Source organism: Octodon degus, unplaced genomic scaffold (assembly GCF_000260255.1).
Source record: "Octodon degus isolate 3935 unplaced genomic scaffold, OctDeg1.0 scaffold00040, whole genome shotgun sequence".
NCBI lineage: Eukaryota > Metazoa > Chordata > Mammalia > Rodentia > Octodontidae > Octodon > Octodon degus.
In genome coordinates, this window is record NW_004524616.1 from 3,384,490 (window position 1) to 3,405,692 (window position 21,203).

A 21,203-nucleotide genomic window follows, 5' to 3' on the forward strand; every position below is an offset into this window, starting at 1 on the left:
CTCTCTCTCTCTCTCTCTCTCTCTCTCTCTCTCTCTCTCTCTCTCTCTCTTCCTCTCATAGTCAACGTATTAGGGATGACAGATATCTGAAAGAGGTGCTCTACCATGCTAAAGGAGTACTTTAAAATTCAATATACACATAATACATCTAACCAAGACCACTATTGCTCCACTTAGCAACTGAACAAAACTACAATATATCATACAAGAACTAAAACGTTCTCTTGCAATTGTGATTCCAAAAGGGGCTTTCTGTATCTACTATATATAATCAGTGTATACATTTCATCCAATAAATATATATTGAGATCTTGTTATATATAATACCCTGTATGAAATTCTGAGAATATTCTATAGTGAAAAAACTAGATGAAAATCTCATCTTTCTGAAACTTATCTGTTAGTACAGGAAAAAAGAATATATAAATTAGCAAAATATGTAGTACTAAGTACAGACTAGTGTTAGAAGAAAAATAAAGGAGGATTGAGAAGGAATCCAGAGACTGAAGCAGTATCTGTTCTCACTGGACCATCAGGGCAATCTTCCTGGGAGGTGGTGTTCAAGAAGGGTCTGCAGGTGGCGTGGGGCTGCATGCAAAGGGCTTTGTGCCTTATGAGGGGAGGCCAGGGAGAAGCTCCTGCACTTGGAGGGGTATTTACACAGGAGATCTTTTCTTTGAGAAACTAAACCATTTTTGATACAAATTAAGATTTACTATTTAAAGGAGAAGCCTACAGGTCATTTCTGCCTCATGCATGTTATCAATTTATCATTTAAAGCAGTGTTAGGTACATAGCAACGTGCATTGTATCACTCAAGGACCATGAACAGTCAAAAGGTAGGAAGTGCTGCTAGCTCTTCTCGACACCATCTCTGTTTGAACTGTGCTTAAAATACTTGCTGGCTGTATTGTACTGTTACTTTTTAAAAAGCGAACTTCTTATAGAAATACACTAGAGAATTTTGTTATAGTCTCTACACTTCATCTAAGTTGGCTTAATCAGGAGAGTTCCATGAGTGAGGTAAAGTAGAAAAAAACCTGGATTTAGAGAAGCAAGAGAGTAAGTTGGCTTGGGCCTTTTACACTGAAAAAGAGGATGATGTTGTTCACATCTCAGCGAACATAAAAGAATCATTTTATTTTTCAGTGTTCTGAGTGCTGACAAATATTTCCACTTCCTATTTTTCCATCTCATTAAGCTCAATTTCACTGAAAACTGTTTAACAATATTGGGTCAACCACTTCACTAGCATAAAAGGCACTATCACAAAGCATAAAGGATTTTTCTGGAAAATTTTCTAATCAAATTCTTTGGATATTGAGCCATCCAAAAACAAACAAACAAACAAACTGTTGATGGTGCTGGGCTTTTGTTCTTATCCAAATGCAAGACTTTGAGTTACGTCTGCCCTCAAAACACATTAAATTTAATAAACATTTAATAAACATGAGTCAAAACAGCATGCAAAAATACTGTAACAGCTTGCAAGATTCTTAAGCATATGCCTAACTCTCACTACAGAAGGGCGATCACAAAGTTGGAGGGAACTGGCCAGTGCTCTTCCATGGAGTTGAGGTGATGCCAGGTCTAGGAGGATTTGAAGATGAGGTCTGCGATAGAGAAGGAAAAATAACAACCGGGCCACAGCCATGAAGGCAAACAGTAGTCAGTCCAGGAAGATCCAGGTTTTCAGTGATGTGCAGAAAATAAGAACAGCAATAGGAACAGAATAAAGGCACGCTGAGAGGCTGGGAGCTACAGTCCGTGTCCAGTCAGGATGCTTTGTTGGTGTGAATTTCCCTGCTGCTTCAACCCTCCCTGGTATAGTAATTGTAAGTGCAGTCTGCTTTCCCCAGAGGAAAACATAGCTTAGGCTGTCAATTTGTACAGGTTTTCTTGTGTGTGAAAGAACAGACTGAAAAATTTTATAGCTCAGGAAATAGCATTGAGCCTCATCTAAACGAATCACATGTTGTGATCAAAAACTTAACTTGCTCTCAATGCCCATTTGTAAAAATGTAGATTTGTCTAGGCATTAATCTCTCTGTTAACTGTGACACTGTGGACATTCAATTCAGTAGTCATCCCGATGGATTTATTATTAAACAATTAGACATTGAAAATGATTTAGAGCTTCATTGTGATATTATCATGAGTCTTTATAGTTTTTCTAAGGCTGATTTCCCAAGAGATCTATTTCTACTGTGAAGATCCAGATTCTGCTCTTGTTCCAATATAAGATTTGCAAGAAGATTCTTTTTATACCTGGTAAACTAGGCAGGAACTTGCAAAGTTAGCATAAAATACTACAGAATTAGAGACAAGACACAAATTGCTAGATACCCAGTTGTTAATCTGTTGCCAGAAATTACTATTGTGCTATTAAGATAGGATCACTGAGTAGTGATTACAAGCTGAGAGGTATTTTAACAGGTAATCCTCAGCAAAATTTCCCAGGCTGGCCTCCAATATTACTCTTCTTTATATGTATCATGCTTTGAGTGTTACCGGTTTTCTAACCATGCTCAGAAGGCTTGATTAGATGCATCATTCCCTATTTTAGGTATAAACACTGTTCATTTAAAGATAAGTCTGTCTAATTCACTCTTGTTTCCATGGATCCTTGCAAAATAAAGGGATTTTATAATAAATGTTTATTAATTAATTACATTATTATAAAGGTGCAGGAAGTACAATATAATCCAATAATCAGTCTTTTGGAAGAGAATATACATACTGAATGAATAAAGAGTTTTCCTTTGAAAGGCTATTGATTGCATGTCTTATCATCAATTCTAATATTCAATATGATTTCTACTCCCCCTGAACTTGGTAGAGAGAGAGAGAGAGAGAGAGAGAGAGAGAGAGAGAGAGAGAGAGAGAGAGAGAGTTTTGAGACAATAGCACATTACTTTTGTATATCCAATGGCTTTCATTTTACTGGTAGCGACAATGTTGGTGATTTTGGTGGTGTTAGTTGTTGGAATGGGAGTGGGGTACTGTTTTATTTTTATTTTTATTTTTTAATGTATTTGGTACAGGGTCTCACTATGCAGCTCAGACTCGTAGTGATCCTCCCTTTTTCAGTCTCTCAAGCACTGGGATTGCAGATATGCACCAAGGAGTGGAGGCACTTTTAAGAAAAGAATAAAACTTTGAAAATAAAAAATGACTATGCTCTCCCAAGGTCTTGGAGAAAGAAGTGGCAGTGAAGGCCCTGAAACTTCTGCTTCCTTAATATTAAAGCAGGCCTGCCTGTGCTCAAGGTCAAATGATACATCAAACAATGTGAATATTTTTTCCAAAAAGTGAATCAATACAGAAAATGGGTGCAGACATATGAGAAAGGTGGTCTTTTCCATTTACCAACTGTTGACTTTTCTAAGGGCTGATATTTTGCAGCATCTACTTTGATAAATATGGGAGGAGGGATCTGAAAGTGTCCCATGTCCAAGCATTGTCTAGGTTCACCACCCTTCCATATTCCATTCACAGAAATGCTGGCTCATATGGTATGCCACATACTTTATGTGCCTTCTTTCTATATTCCCATACCAGTTCTTATCACCACCACTACTTTAGTAACAAAGAAACAAGAAAATGTGATTGAATATCTATTTCATGCACTTGCAACATTTAATCTTCCTATTAAATGCATGCATTTGTATTCCTGTTTGAGGTCATATAATGGAGTCTTTGGAATATTAAGTTGCTAAAGTTATTGAGGTTCTGAATAAAACCTGAGAATGTAAAATCAGCTCTTTTGATTCCATGTTTTCTATTTTTTCCATTTTACTAATTATACATCATGCATGCTAAATAGGTGAATTTGTCATCTCCAGCAGATGACCCGGAGTCATTATTTTTGTTTTTGTTACTCCTATCAATGGAATAAATTCTTCCTGTACAAGGGAATATTGACAATTCAATAATATTGTCCTTGGGAGTTCTGAAGTTTATTTTTAAAATGAGATTTTAGTAAATGCAGTCTGCCTTTTCAGGAAACATGCAGTGAATTTCAGGCATTGCTGGAAAATGGAAAATTGTTCTGTCCTCAAGATAACAATCTTTTCCAAATCCCTGTTGAAATAGCATTCATCAACAAATGTGTCACATGCAAAAAGATATTGTGAGTAATCTTCCCCTTACCTGCTACTCTCTGAACTGAATACACCACTCTTTTCTTTCTATTGTATTTTTCTAAACTTCAATATTTAAATAACATACTTAGCTGGCTGTTCTGACACATTCTGCAAGATAAAATTAACAAGTAATATCCAGTGTAATCTTAGTAATCCTTAGAATGAGATTACAAAGGCATTTCGAACTAGCCACAATTATTATCTTATATGGCAGTCTACAGTCTTTTGAGGATGTTGTTCCACTTTGAACTCTGTTAGGAACATGTAATTTAAGGGAGAATGTCAGAGAACTCAGGCTAGGTTAAGACCTAATTCTGTTTAGCTGAGAGGCTAGGAAAAAATCCCTTGGAGAAGCATACTAGAATCTCCTTGGAGGATTCAATCAATAGAAGGATTTAGGCAGAATTTATACTGACTCTGTAGCCTACTGATATCTGGAAGTCTTGGAGGATGAGATGTAACTAAAGGTTGTTCACTGTTTATAGCTTCTTGCAGCTTGGAAAGAGTTAGCATCATGAGTTTGCTAGATGCTACCCAACGATTTCACATCTCTCTAATGCTTTTTACTTGATTTCCTTCTCTCAGTGATATTTCACAAGTTGACTTGAGTTTCAGTTGTAGGTATTCAAGTCAGAGTGCCTTAATTGTTTTTGTTTTTTTCAATATTCTCTATAAGAAATTGTTGTTGCTGTTGTTGTTTTTCTGTGGTGGTGTACATTGACGCCAGGGCCTAAGGAAACACCATCAATGAGTTCAATCTTCGATGTCCTTAATTTGTGACCTGGGAATTCATCTTCAATTCCGATCACCATTAAAATTTCAGCACTGGTACCAATCTAATATTGAGCCTATCAACTTAAGATAGATCTTTTATAATTGGCTTTTTTTTTTTTTTTCGGAACCAGGGATTGAACTAAGGCCCTCGCGCTTGCCAGGGAAGTGCTTATGCCACTAAGCTATCTCTCCAGCCCCTATAATTGACTTTCTAAAATGTCAGGTTGTTACTCTCTGAGAGATTTAATTTTACATATCTAATAATATTGAGGCTTAAAATTTTGATGATATGTGCTGCTTTCTGGTGATGAGAATGGAGGAAGACAGGTATAGTCCAGGAGCCAGCAGCAGGATGAATAATCCTTTCTCATTCCCTTGAAAACTAAATGTAAACCAGCAGGTATATCATTGACTATGAAATTTTCTTGTCACTGCATAGAGTATCTTAACATGAAATCAAATTTATGAATATAATAAATTTATTGAAAAATAATTCACAACAAAACTAGAATATTTTAAGACTTGACTTACACAATGATTTATCACTTTGGAGTTACTCATTCAATAATAATTTTTAGTGCCTATGGAAAATATATTGGAATGAATTCATTGTCTTAAACTTGAAAGAGTGCAACATGTAAAAGTTATTTGCCAATTACCGAAAAAAGGAATTGACTTTCTCTGTGGGGCACTAGAGGCTGGAATCAGGACCAATATAGACAGCTACATAGATATTTGATTCCGTGTAAGTACAGTCATCCAAGGGTTGTATTCAAGTAGTGGTACAGATAGTTTTTGGAGTTGTTAATCATTAAGGTTTTTTGGAAATATTTAAGGGAGGCAATAAGTTATGTAAGTTAAAAGCTAGGAATATGCCCAGAATAGTTAATATTTGAGAGGTTTTCCTCAGCACTAAGTGATATTTATGCTGTCTTTCCCTTTCAGGGCTTATCTCTACATTTGACATGGTAGATTGAGCTGAGGAGACCAGTAAAAATCAATGAGAACTTTACCATGAGGTTCTTCTTCTGGAAAGTTGGGCAAACAATATCAAAAGGGTGTGATTCCTTATTCTCTTGCAGAGAAAATGCTACAAAATCCCAGGAAAGGGCTGTACATTTAGCAAGAGTCACTAGAGACACTGCCCAAGTAAAGGTGAGACTGCTTTCATGAGAGCTATCTGTTAATTTCCTAATTACTAGGTTGTAGCTGTTGTGAAGAGAGCTACTTAGAAGGGAGGGGACACAGCTTAGTCCAGGGGTGGGCTAAATATCTGGTACATCTTGCCCATTAGCCCAACCCATGACCCAACTTTCTGAAAACATTTCGGGCACTGACAGATGCTAAGAGGTGGAGTAAGCCAGGGCCATTTCTCATTCCTCCCAACCTGCCCAGCTCCAGTAAATGCCTTCCTGGAACAGAGGAAGTAGATCAAATCTACTACAGAATGGTTATGCCTGTGTAACTTGGACAATGTGTGTTTCTCAGTAACTCTCTCTGGGTATCTGTTTGGTGTCTCTCTCCACCTCTCTCTGCCTGTCTCTGTCTCTGTCTCTCTGATTCTGTCATTGTCTCTGTCTCTGTCTCTCTCTGTCTCTCCCTCTCAATGCTTAATGTGTTCAATGAGAAACTACTTTTAAAAGTCATCGGGTGCTGAACATGTGTTAACAGTCATTCAACTCATTCTACCTCCCTTCTCTTTTATTCATTTGATTCTTTTCAGAAATCTTCAATTTTAGTTGTTTATCCATAGCTATTGAGGTAAATGGGCTGGGGGTTCATCCCAGGCCTGCCTTGCTGGGCCCGCCCCCTGGGACGCGCTAGGATGGCAATTGAGACTGGATGTGGAGCCGCGCCTGTAATACCATCTCTTGGGAGGCTGTAAACAGGAGACTAGCTATGAGTCTGATCTAGTAGTGAGACCCAGAACACCCTGTAGACCCTGAGAAAATTGAGAGTCAGGCATATATTTTGCTTGAGAAAAGTGTTCACTGGTTACAATTTTTTTTTTGAAGGGTCTACAGGGTGTTCAGGATCTCACTACTAGATCAAACTTGTAGCAATCCGCCCTCTGGGACATCACTCCCAGTCTCAATTGCCATTTCAGTGCACCCCGGGGGCGGGACCGGCATGGCAAACCCAGGGGATTGAATCCCCAGCCCCTATGCCTGCTTGCAGGCTCTTTAATCTGCTGAGCCATTTGGCTGGCCCTAAAAAAGATTGAATAATACAGAAGTAGGAAAGAAAAACTGAACACAATTAGAATACTAGACAAACATTTCCTTGATAAGTCTACCTTTTATTTAAACAGAATTTTGTTTATGTAAAAATATAAAAATAAAATTTAAAAATGTGACCTCATACTATTTGAAATTCCTAGCCTAAACTATCTCTGAAGTGCTTGAGGGCTAAGGAGTTAGCTCAGCAGTCTAAGTGCCTGCCTGGCAAGCACAAGGACCTGAGTCAATCTTCAGTACCACATGCCATACGGGGCCTGGAACTCTGGGCACACTGTGCTGCCCTGAAACTGGGCATAGAAGTGCATGCACACTGTAATCCCAGCACGAGAGAGGCTGAGATAGGAGAATCACTACAAGTGTCAACTAAGTAGTGAGACCCTGTATCGATTAAAAAAAATAAAGAGCTTGAAAAAGTGGGTGCCATCTTCAGCTACTGCCATCACCTCCTGTTCTCCTCTGTGGCACGAATTCATCTCTCTCTTCCTCCACCCCTTTCCTTGACACAATTAAAGGGACCAGTCAGGGCAGATCTGCCCTGGCTTCTCTTAACATCCTTGATCTAACCAAGCTAACATCTCCTCTGTTGGTATTTCTCAAGAATGTCCAAGAACCTCAACCTCCACAGTAAACATAGTTGAGTAAATTCTTGTTCTGGGTTCAAGGAGTCTGGGTTTTTAAAAGACAATACTATCATTACTCGATCTTTGCACATCTTCTACCTGTAATAAAAAAGAGATAATCAGGGATAATAAATGTCTTATTTAGATATAGAGTCATTCTGCAAAATCCCATGCCCTCTTCTTGCCTTCTCCTAAATTATAAAACAAAACAAAACAAAACAAAACACAAAGCAACCACACAATTTCTGTGAATATATGACAGCATTTGGGGTCCATGCAGTTCATTAGATTTTTGCTAGTGGTATTTTTTTCTCTTCACCACAAAAAATGAATAGTCTACCTACTTTTTCTGCTTAGATTCCTCCCATCAAAAACAGCCCAGCTACTCACACTGGTCCTGTACCCTCTCAAGACTATTCCTCCTACAGACAGCATCTTTCCTTATCTTTTATCACATTCTCTTCATTAGTATGTCAGCCTTTCACTTCTAAACTCTGTGATTCATTTCATCAACAAGTCTTCTATCTGTTGGATTCAAAGCATTGGATTCCAAATTGGACTCCATTTTAAAATTTTTATCCCTACTGCCCCAACCCAGTTAATCAGAGTTTAAGCTCTCTAATGTTGTGGGTCTACAGGGGAATTTATTTTTAATTGATTTATTCATTTAATATTTCTCATGATTTAGGTTGTCAATTTTATAGGACATTATTTACTTGAATTTATATGTACATTTTGAGTTCTCTCTTTTTTCTCCAAATCAGTTGTTGGCTTTAATAATGAAGTCTTTTTTCTCAGCTCATGAAACTAAAAATTGAAGGGCAAGCCAGAAGCTCAGCGGACTAAAGCACCTGCTTAGGCAAGCACAGGGACTGGGATTTGATCCCCAGAGGGCTGTGCTGGCCCCACCCCCAGGGGACACTGAGACAGAGATTAAGGCTGGGCATGGTGACACATGCCTGTAATCCCAGTGCCTGGGAGGCTTGAAAACAGGAGGATCACTGGGAGTCTGATCTGTTTAGTGAGACCCTGTAGATCCTGTACTAAGTACATAAAAAAGAATCTTAACATAAATTCTTATCTTTATATATTTTATGGAATTTATAAAATATTCTCCACACACATTTTAAAAATAATTTTAGCTAGTGCTTACAAAATGTACAATTTTATTGCTATTTTACTGCTACTTTGATTTCGATTGTATTTTTCCCTGGCTAGCATTGGTACAGACAAATTACAATGATTCTGCAGATTATAGTTAGACAATTTATGATATATTCTGTGGCTCTTTGATTCTGGAGTTTTTTTGGCAGTAGTGACATTATCTTTATAAAGTAGGCTTTTTATATTTTTGTTCAATCTTGTCATTCTTCATTTCTTTATATTGTTGTCAGGAATTTTACATTAAAAAGTTAAAAACTAGTGATAGCGATGAACATGAAACTTCTATATCTCTCCTTAATTATGGAGAATATCTCTAAAGTTTCTGCATTATGTATATTTTTCAGAAGGAGTCTCATCCACAAACTTTACCAAGTTTCAGAAAACAGGGGTTTTTTTTGTCTTCAGAAGATCCATTGTCATTATCAGACCCCTTCTCTTAAACTATAAAAGTGCTCTGTTTCTTTTTGTCTGTTAATATAATTTTTAGATAGGTTTCCTAAGTTGAATCTTTATTATTTTCTTAGGCTACTGCATAGTCCTTTTCATCTTTATTGGATCTGAATAACAATATTTTATTCAGAAATTTAATAATTATAATCAAAAGAAAAGTTTGTCTCTTTTTCTTATCAATTCTTTTTTTCTTGGTTTGGAAATCTACATGAAATTCCTCTAGGAGTCAGCAAATTGCCTTTTCCACTACCAGGTTTAGTGCTAGACAACTTGAACCAAAAAAAGTCATCTTCACACTTCGAAGGTTTACTAACACCCCATGCCAATCTGCAAACAATTTATGACCCAAACAAACAACTCTGTTGAATTGTGGGTAAGTCTTGGTGTTCTTGTGCAGGGATGCCCCCATGTAAGTTCCTGCCTTGGTTGCAGAGCATGGAGGATTTTTCAGGGTAAGCTATAAGCCCCAGAGAGTGCACAGACACTAGTGAAGGGGTAAGCATTCGCATGAGTAGTAGATGGACCACTGTGCCAAGAGGTATACTTGGTGGAGGTGAAGGTCTTTGCCAAGGTAATAAGGATAGCCTGAGGTTGCAGACATGATTGGGAAAATATACTCTTGACTCAGTCTTCGTATATAGGCATCAGAGACTAAAGAAGACCCAAGAAATTCACACAATTCAAATTTAAGACTTGTACATGTGTTTAGAAGATACAAAATACTGCAGTGGAAGACAAACGCTTGATATGAAAATGAACTATGCATGTCTCCCTCTATACACAAAAGTCCACCTTATTAGATAGAGGTATTTAGTTGACTATTTTTGTAAAAATTGAACTTTCAAATTTCCACATGTACTGTTTTCTTTTTTAAAATATTGTGCATGTTTGAAATCGTCATAGCCACATTCATTTTGGAAGATTGGTAAACAGATAGGTTGAGGTAATTGTTTGAATACAGTTTTAAATCATTGGCAGAGCAATAAACTGTGAAGATATATGGGGGAAATAAAGAATACAGGCCCATGAGAAACAAGAGAACAAAAATTCCACAGCTGTCAGTATTTTACTATCAGACAGAGGCCTCAGCAGCTGCAATTTAAAGGAAAGAAAGATTTCAAAGACTTCATCCAGCGACAGAAGCAAAGAAAAAGTACCCCATTCATTTGGAAAAATTAGGAGAAAGTGTGGAACCATTAACAGTAAATAAACAATTGCAGATTTTCAATAAAAAATAAACAATATAAAGAATCAAATGGAAATTCTAGATTTGACGAACAAAAAAATGAAAAGAGAATTTTGGTAGTCTAAAACACATATTTGTGGTTGCAGAAGAAGTTGGAAAACTCAAAGAAAATTAATAAAATTGGCAATGAAAGTACAGAAAGGAAATATTTAAGAATAATCAAAATATTCATAGAATCTTTGGGACAATGGGCATGCCAACAGAAACGTGATAGAATATGGAATTAGAAGGAAGGGAAGAAAAAGAATAGACCCTTCTGAGGAACAGGGACAAATACCCTTAATTTGACGTAAAAATTGACTTGAGCATTCCAGAAGCTCAGTGAGACCCAAATGCAATCAACACAAAGAAGCCCAATGATCAAAATGTTAAAATCAAAACATAAAGAAATTTGGAAATGGTGTATATAAGTGACATAGGTTTTCATCTGAAATGCTGAGGGCCAGAGGGAGTAGAGAACACTGCAAACCTGAGAACTCTCAGCCGGGCAAATGCTGGCTGTTGGGTGCTGACTGGCTCTTCTCTGCCTTAAATTCCTGGAGAAACATCAGCAGATAACAAGAGCAAGTGGATTGGAATGGTGTGAATCTGCAATTTTGCTCAGGAAGTTTTGGGAGCTGCTGTTTACTGTAGTCTGCCTAAAGCTGGGACAAAATTGAAAAAGCAAGACAAGTTTGCAAGAGAAATAACTGAAATTGGTAGAATGCTTGCAAAAAATCCAGAACTTCACAATAAATCTTATGAAGATGGTTGACTGATTTAAAAAAACCATTATTGAGCGAGATTTCAAAACTTGATATGGTCGTGCGTGAAGAAACAGATGATATGCAAATATGTCAAATCTATTGAGGAGTAAAAATGCAACATCTAAATAAACCAGTAGGAGATAACTTATTCGAGCACAGTTATCTTAAATTAGTGGTAGACAGAAGATTTAAAATAACAATTTTAAGAAATCCCAGTGGAAAAGAAAGGATTCTCAACTCTACTACTGGGTGTGGGTCCCAAAATTCAGAATTGATAAAATTATCCATGGTAAAAACAAATTAGAAAAACTGTGTCATTCAATGTTATCGTTGAATGCCTTATATAATATCGTAACTTGCTTACATTCTTTGCTAGATTTGGATAAAAATGGCTAAAGGATATTCTTCCTTTAAATAATTGTACAGTTCCAGGTAAAAAGCAGCACTGTCTTAATTTTGCAATATACTGCATTTGCTAGTGCTGTTTTCATACTATGAGGCAACACCTTTGCACAATAAGAAACAAATAAACATTCAGTTTCTTTAATCAATCAAAGACAATGGAATGACATGCTCAGAAAGCTGGAAGGAAAAAGAACAGGTTAATGAAGATCTTACATCCTGCAAAACTATCCCATAAAAATTAGGGCAAAATAAAATATTATCCTATCAAGGAAATCTGACTTTCTTCCTGACAAAGCTGCCTTGCAAGTAACAATCGAGCTAATCAATCAGCTTGTGCCTACAGAAAGATAAAGCAGTGGATTGATGAAAATGTGGATTAATATAAAGAATTCTATATTCTAAATGTTTAAATTTTTCTCTTGACTTTCTGTGAAAAAGTTACAGTATCATTAAAAATAACATTTATGATTATCTTTAATTGGGTGTAGAAATTTATGCAAGATAATAATACCCAAGCCAAGCTGCAGGAAATTATGGTATAATAAGACAAGATTTCTATAATTTACCAAATTTAAATATTAATTTGACAAAATTATGATAAAGTAATACACATAATTACTAGAGTAACTGCTTAGAAAATATTAAACACACAAAATCAACAAAAGAATGCATACCAGAACCTACACGAAGGCAGTGGTAGAAGAATAGAGAGGCAAAAAGAACAAGCACATTTTAAAAACCAATAGAAAATATAAACACAATGAAATCAAGTTATACTACACGTAAATGTTTAAGCATACCATTTGAAAAACAGGGATTGTCAAATGATATAAAAACAATTAAAATCAGTCTTCAGTAAATGCTCCTCGGATTCAAAGACAGTAACTTGGAATGATGAAAAAAGTAATATAGACCACACGCAACCTTAAGAGGACATGATTGACTATATTAATAGTAGAAAAATAGACATTAACACAAAAAAATTATTAAGAAATAGAGACATTCAATAATTTAAAGTGACAAGATGTCCAGAAATATAACAATAATAAATATTTATGCACATAGTAACGTAGGACTACAGTTTATGAAACAAAAAAATGCTACACAAGAAATAAACAATTTGACAAAAAGAGTTAGAAATTTGAATACTCCACTCTCAAAACTTGACAAAAAGCTAAATAAGACTATAGGTACAGACAACTTGAACAATTGCTATCAAATTAACAGGCTTAACTGAAATAAAGAAAGCACTATGCAATGTTTATAGAATATACATTTTTTGAAAGTTACAGAAAACTTCAAGATAAGCTACTTAAGATAGATATAAAAATAACTTGGGGCCAGGGAGATGGCTCAGTGGAATAAGTGCTTCCCTGGCAAGTACAAAGGCCTGAGTTCAATCCCCAATTCTGCCAAAAAAAAATCCAAAAAACAAAACAAAAAAAAAACCCCACACCTCAATAAAATGAAAAAGGATTAATTTGACCATAACAAAATTAAAATCAAAACCAACAATCAAAATTAATTGTAATAGTCACCAAACATGTGAAAGTTACCAGGAGGGCTGGGGAGATAGCTCAATAGAATAAGCACTTGCCTGGCAAGCACAAGGGACTGAGTTCAATCCCTGGTTCCATAAAAAAAGAAGAAAAAAAAAAAAAAAAAAAAAAAAGGAAAAAGGTAACAGGGCTGGCCTGGTAGTTCAGCAGACTAAAGCACCTGCTTAGGCAGAGCGCAGCAGCCAGGGTTCGATCCCTGGTGTGCCATGCCAGCCCTGCCCGCGGGCGTGCTGAGACTGCATTTGAGACTGGGCGTGGTGGCTTGCACCTGTACTCCCAGCATTTGGGCAGCTGAATACAGGAGAATCACTAAGAGTCCGATCTACATAGTGAGACCTTGTAGACCCTGTCCTAAATACAGGAAAAAAAAAATTTCTGCAACATACTTCCAGCTGAACTGATGAATCAAAGAAAGATGGCTCAGTAGAATAAGTGCTTCTTCCTTGGCAAGCACAAGGGCCTGAGTTCAATCCCTGGTTCTGCCAAAAAGAAAAAAGAAAGAAGAAATTTAATACATAGATGTTGGCCCTGCCCCTGGGCATACTGAGCTGGCCACCGTGACCCAGCTGGTGGAGCCCTTGTGTAAGCCCAGTGCTGGGGTGGCTGAAAACAGAAGGATCACTACGAGTCCGAGCTATGTAGTGAGACCCTGTACCAAGTACATAAACAGGAAAAGAAATTCAATATATAGAACTAAGATATTTTAATACATAGAATTTAGCTTTAAAAAACTGTCTATAGCTTTAACTGCCTAATTCAGAAAAGAAGAATGCAGTCAAATAATAAAAAGGCAAGTATCCATTTTTAAAAACTAAGAAAAAGAAAAGTAGACTAGATGTGAAGTAAACAGAAAGAAGGGGCATATAAAATTTAAATCCCAAATCATAAAATACAAAACAATATAAAGCCTGAGGGGGATAGCTCAGTGGCATAAGTGCCTGCCTGGCAAGTGCAAGGTCCTGAGTTCTATTCCCAGTACCCAAAAATAAAAATAAAACAATATAATGGTAGAAATTAATAAAAATCAAAATTGATTCTTTGAAAATAAAAACAAACCTGAAAAACATCTTACTTAAATTAACAAAGATGGAGAAAAGAAAAAAAATAACTTAAAACACAAATGAAATAGAAGACATCAATAGATAACCTAAAAATGTCAGGGATAATGGTAAGTGCTTATAATCCCAGTAGTCCAGAGGCTACAGCAGAAGGATTGCCGTGAGTTCAAAGCCAGCATAGACTATACAGTGAGACTCTACCACAAGAAATTTTGAAGGAGATAGGGTCTCCTTGTTTATAATTGGTTATTATAAATAAAAACTATGCCAAAAATAAAATTACTTAGATAAGATGGAAAAAATTCATAGAATGAAGTAAGTTGTTAAAACTGACCAAGAAGAGATAGAAAATTAGAATGCATGAAGAGTAAATGAAGAATTTCAATCAGTAATGTCAATCAGCCCCATCTGATTGTGTTGGTTGATTAAAATTCAGTGCTGACAGCAGTTCTTTAGCGATTCATTCAGGAAATGGAGGAGACACTCCTCACTTCTTTCTGTGAGGCGAACATTATTCTGATACAGAAAAAAAAACTACATAAAATTATCACAGGCACAAGAAATAAACCAGGCATGGTGGTGGCAAAGCCTGTGATTCCAGCACTGTGTAGGCTCAGGCAGGATGATCCATGAGTTTGAGGTAGGCTGGGATACAGAGTGAGTTCAAGCTCAGCCTGAAGTACATAGCATGACCCTGGCTCAAAACACACAGCCCCCAGTAGGAAGCTGTTGACAAATGTTCTTCATAAATATGGATGGTTGAAGTCCTTCACAAAAAATTTTTCCAGTTAAATCCTTAACATCAGAATCACAAATCCATGACCAAGTGGGAATTATTCCAAAAATGGAAGGTTGACTTAAGGAAAGAAAATTAGTTTAATACCAGTGATATCACAGAGCTAGATTTTTGTCTAGTGCTGCATATTGTTCACTGCCTTAAGTGAAATTCACCTTGAATGTGTTGAAAATAATTTAGGAAAATCTAACAGTTATTCAAGATAAACAATAAACTCTCTGAGGAATAAACTTTCTTAGTTTAATGAACATTATCTATGAAAAATCTGTGGCTGACATCATACGGAGGGGGAAGACTTTGTCTTTAGTATTGAAAAGACAGCAAAGAGAAGATTACTCCAAATATCTCTCTTCAACATTGAACTGGAGGTTCTAGCCACTAAGTAGAATTACTTAATTAAATGCAGTGATTGGAAAAGAAGCAACTACCTTCAGTTGTAAGCAAGTGATGCTGCATACAAAATATCCTAAGTTCCCCAAATTACTAGAACCAATAAATGAATTGAATGAAGTTTCCGCACATAAAACCAGTAGGGCATAGACTGGGTGTGGTGGTGCATGCCTGTAATCCCAGTACTTGGGAGACTGAAAACAGGATGATCACTCCGAGAGTGATCCGTGTAGTGAGACTCTGTAGACCCTGTACTAAATACATACATAAAAATAAAAAATAATAGCATAAAATAAAACTAGTAGAGCAAGGGCGATAGCTCAGCCATCTAAGGGCCTGCCTGGCAAGTGCAAGGACCCAGGTTCAATAGCTGGTACCTTATGCAAGCCATCACACCAGCCACCAAAACTGGATCACTATGAGTTCAAGCTGTGTAGCAAGACCCTGCACCAAACAAATAAATATATAAAATATTTTTAATTATAAAACCAGTAGTACAAAGTCAATCATATTGCTATACATTAGCAAATATAATCTGAAAATTAAATTATTAATTCTATACTCAGTAGCATATAATATGTAGAAATAAATTTAACAAAATAAGTGCAAATATTTTTATACCAAAAAAATGTTGCTGAGAAAAACAGAAAATGAATGACGTTTTGGTCAGTGATAGATTGTATGAACCAATGTGGTACCATAAAATGATAATGGAGCTAAGAATTCCTGCCACCTAGTAATGTCACAGCCATTATAATGTCCTAGCCATGACTCAGTTACCCTTGTGGAGATACTAATGCAAGCAAACCTACTGTGCTGTCGGTTGTATGAAAGTGCAGCGTATGCAACTGAATGGCTCTGAATCAAAATCCATACTTTCAATTAATTATCACTGTTAATATCAGTGCCTGCCAATAGCTAATGCCTGTGTCCTTCTCCTCTAATATACATTAGCTCTCTCTCAGTTTGTTTTCTGAAAATAGCCTATATTTCTCCATACTTTATTTACTAACTAGACTTGCACTTTTGGCTATCATGTCTATGCTTATCTTTCTCTCGATCTTTGGTTTTGCTCTTTAATTCTGGAAACTTGACATTTTGCTCAGCTATTTCTAACTATATTTGCTTTGTCTTTGGGGAAATTCCAGTTCAATTCTTTACATTTTTCATCCTTCCTTTTTTGTTTTAATTTAGTCATAATCTTCACTGTCTTCTAGGAGAATTCCTTGATCTCAGTTTGTGTTGTATATTTCTTATCTAACTGTACCTTTCTCATTTGTATTCTTTATAATGTTTCATTTATCACTTTACACTCAGATCCTTGACTTCGTTCTTTCTTTATACATATTTTCATGTTCCAAATTACAGGTATTTTATTTGTTAAAGTTATATGTTAATTAATTCATTAATGAACTTATTTATTTATTACTGGATTTGAACATAGGGCCTTCTCATTAAGTTACATACTTAGTGATTTTTGCTTTTTGAAACAGGTTCTGACTGAGATGCTTAGTTGCTAGACTTGAATTGTTGAGTTTCCTACATTAGTCTTCCAGAGTTCTGGAACTGTAGGTGTGTGCCACCATGCCCAGCTGCATAATTGGAATTGTGTAATTTTACTCTCCATTTCAATAATTCTTCTCCTGATGATGCATGTCCTTTAGTATATTGCATTTCTTTTCTCTTGTTTTACTCAATGAATTTTGCTTAGTATGTTGGGTTCCTTTATGTTCGTTTACATCTAGAGTGTATAAGCATATTTACTGTGAAATTTCATAATGACTTTAGTTACTTTATCTGAAAAAGTGAATTAATTAATGTTCAAGGTCAAGCATCTGGGGTAGGAACAAGAGCCAGAGGAGAAGAGTCTAGAACTCCTACCGCCCCTCCAGGTTCCTGCCTCTCCAGCAGGTTAAGTTTCACTCATGAGCACTCAATAACTGTCAACATCAGAAAGAGGTGTTTCCTGGTGGTGTGATTCACCCCAGGCTTGGATGGGAAGGAAATGTAGTAGCAAATGCTTGCACCTGCGCTCCTCACCACCCAGCTGGCCGTTTGGCTTGCACTGTCATCTCCCTGTCAACACCCGTGACCTAGTATGTGGCTGTTGATTGTCTGGTGAGGGGAAATGATTGCTCCAAGTTAGTTACATCAGTCCTTAATTTTGTCATGTTTCCATAATTTCAATAAGTTATTTTTGAAAGAAACCAACAGCCCTCTTATTTCCATTAAGCTTCAGCCCTATGTATCCTTCAGCAGAATTAACGGGTTACTGCCACTAATACTCAGCAACTGTAAAACTCTGTGCCTATGATGTTGATCCCTCTGTTCTCTAATCTCATTTCACCCTAAATGTTCATTTTATAGAAAGACATTTTTATTTAAAATATTTAGATTTAGGGTCAGTGAGATAGCTCAGTGACTAAGTGCCTGCTTTGGCAAGCACAGGGACCAGGGTTCGATCCATGGTCCCTCATGCTGTGCCAGCCCTGCCCCCAGGGTGTGCTGATGCCTATAATCCCAGCACTGAAAATGCTGAAGTCAGGAGGATCACTGTGAGTCCGAGCTGCATAGTGAGACCCTGTAAAAAAATATAAATGAAAAAATAAATAAATAAAATATTTGTATTTATATATTTATATTTATTTAAAACATAAATATATTTAAATGTTGTATGCTCATTTAATATTTTATATATTTATATGCAATATATTTTATAAACATGCATTTATCTATTTACATAAATATAAATATTTTAATATATTTAAATGAAATTTTAATATATTTCTATAGAGTTTTTCACATTTTATATAAAATGTAAATGAATGTATTCAAATGTTCTGCATTTATACATTTATATTTAAATATTTATATTTAAAATCTCCAGTCTTGGAACTATTTTATTATGTAATGTAGTTTTTTATTTTATTTTATTTTGTTCTATTTATTTATTTATTTATTTATTTATTTATTTATTTGGTAGAACTGGGGATTGAACTCAGACTCTTGAGCTTACAAGGGAAGCGCTTATTTTACTGAGCCATCTCCCCGGCCCCACAATTTAGTTTTTTATAACACTTCTTATAATGTAAAAGTGTGTATGTTGCCCATTTCTTCCTTATGGTAGGTTAGCTCTTTGAAACAATATTTTATTTCTGCTTATTTGTGTTTTTGCTGGGGCAGACTCATGTCTAATAGTATGTCTCATGTCTCCTAAATATGTAATGAATTTCCTGGAGTAACTGAGTAAATGAATTAATGAAGTGACATCCCTGGTCATCATTTATTTTATTTTCACTTATTCTCAACTGACATTACTAGTAACTTCTTCCAAAACATATGACATGGACTGTGCAGAGGTGCCATGGCTTTTCCTTTTCATTTTAAAATCCTTTTTTCTCTTTTCATTACCTTCTTGGAAAGTCCTTTGATCTGATTTTATGATGTCCAGATTCACTATATATTTGTACATGTCCTACCTTTAATTTTTTTATATGTGTGGCATGCTGTCTTATCATTACAATATCTTACACTGATGACATCAAAAATGTGTTTCACACTGTGATAGTTGAATGAAGGCAAATGCCTCAAATGTCATTCATTTGGCTGTTGATAGCAGTTAAATTCAAGTCAACTCTAGAATGTCAGGCAACGTGTCACAATAGTGGTTACCAAATATCATTTCGTAAATATCACATGACCCTTCCTACAAATCCAGAATGTGGGTACAGTGTGAGTTCTCAATATTCAGATGAGGAAAAGTGATGAGCAGAGGTGAAGTGAGGAGGTGGCAGAGCTGAGAGCTGCACACTTGATTTCAGCTGTCACCTTGTTCAGCTGTCCCTACAATAGGTTCCATTATTAAAGCAGAGATTTGGGGATTTCTCTGGTCATTATTAAAAGAGATTTCACTTTCTTGACTTGGTTGTCAGTAGAAAATATTGAAAATTAAACAACAAGCGAAAGAATAACTTGGCTGTGCTTCACACTTTACTGTACTAATGCCTGTCCATATATTAACATGCTTAAATATTCTTGTAGTCCAGTGGGGTTGGGGAAATTATATCCATTCTGTAAATGAGGACATTTCAGCCTAGAGAGGTTAAGTTACTTGCCCAAGTATTTCAGCTCATGAATGGTAGAGTTGGAATTATGAACCTAGAAATCTGGCTTTTGATTACTATACTAATCTAAAATTTAAAAAAAAAGTCATTGGACTTGGTAGTTTGAAGTTTTTATACTGTTATCTACTGCACTTCACTCCTGCTCATTAGAGAAAGCAACTAGAATTTGATTTTGACAAACAGGATGCTAAACTTCAGAGAAGTGACTCAGTGTGCCTCACCCAGCACATAGTTGAAATCACACTGGGAGCCATTATTTTTCAAAATCGAATTATGTTTCTATTCTTAATTTGTATTTTATATGCATAGTTTTATTAGCTCCCTAATCTAATGTGTGCTTCCTTCTGTGAGTTATATGATTCTGGATTTAAATGTTAGCCTACTCATGCATAATTTGATGTTCTTTGATTGTGTCTCTTGTAGCTGAATTGCAATGACTTCAGGAAAGGAGAAAAAGATGGAGGTTTTAGTTGCACTGATGGTGAAGCTGCTGTTTGTGGCACAGATGGAAAAACATACCGCAACAGATGTGAGCTGTGTGCGGAGAATGGGTGGGTATTCTCCAAAGCGGGCCTTCTTCCTAAAGCATGTTGTTTCTAGGGTTGTAGGACCCACTTTAATCTATCCTTTAAGATAATTTGTTTTGTATGAGTTTGCCACCCATAAACTATTAGTACCACTTTCTTTTAATATTCTCAAAAAAAAGTATACATAATGCCATATGTTTTATAAAGCATTTTTGTATGCAATGTATCTGATGGTATCACTGTAACTATGAAATAAACTATATATATATATATATATATATATATATATATATATATATATATACATATAGCCTATAGACACATTTGTATGCTCACACATATATGGTTTTTTGTACAGGATAGATATTAAATACATAGGTGTACGTTTTAACACTTCTACATTATCTTTTGTCATCTACCCACCTATTGGTACATTTCTAAACAGAACGATTTTACAATCAAATGATTTTTAAGTATTTAGTCATTTAAAATATTAAAGTAGGTAGTTGGAACTTTTAACACTAAAAGTTCTTCTCATCTGTTCGCCTTTGCCACATAAAGCACTGGACTCCCTTATATTTTATCTCTGCGTTTTCCTTCTCCACCCTTGATAGTAGGTTTTGTTATTGATGATCTTCCATCAACAATATGTGTACCTGCTGTGCAGGTTCTAGCTTGTGACCTCAGTCCTGGGTTGTCTGCTTTGTAGTTTTTACAACTGTAAATATGAATGTTTGGGAAAGCTAGCAAGCTCATACTCATTCTTTGAGATTCTGCACATTTTATCTCTTGTATGTTCATTGAAACAAAACAATATTACATCTGTGATCATTTACATGGCTGCATCTTCATAAAACACTCTAAAATTAGGCTCAGCTTTCACTAAGCATGGAAACAGAAAGCAAAAATAGATGAGTAAAACACATATACACTTTTATTAGATATATATTTTATAACCC

The 21,203-nt window shown here is 35.9% G+C and overlaps 1 protein-coding gene across 4 annotated transcripts in view; it reads left to right on the top strand.

Annotated features, from left to right (window-relative positions):
• Spink5 (serine peptidase inhibitor, Kazal type 5) overlaps positions 1–21,203 on the top strand; it is a 72,082-nt gene that overhangs the window by 1,672 nt on the left and 49,207 nt on the right. For 3 of the 4 annotated variants that reach the window (XM_023715324.1, XM_023715325.1, XM_023715326.1), the window contains exon 3: positions 20,141–20,268. In XM_023715324.1, the coding sequence (XP_023571092.1) occupies positions 20,141–20,268 (128 nt within the window). Of the gene's footprint in view, positions 1–4,004; positions 4,133–6,001; positions 6,075–20,140; positions 20,269–21,203 lie in introns of all 4 variants that reach the window. The other variant, XM_023715327.1, reaches the window with a different exon arrangement.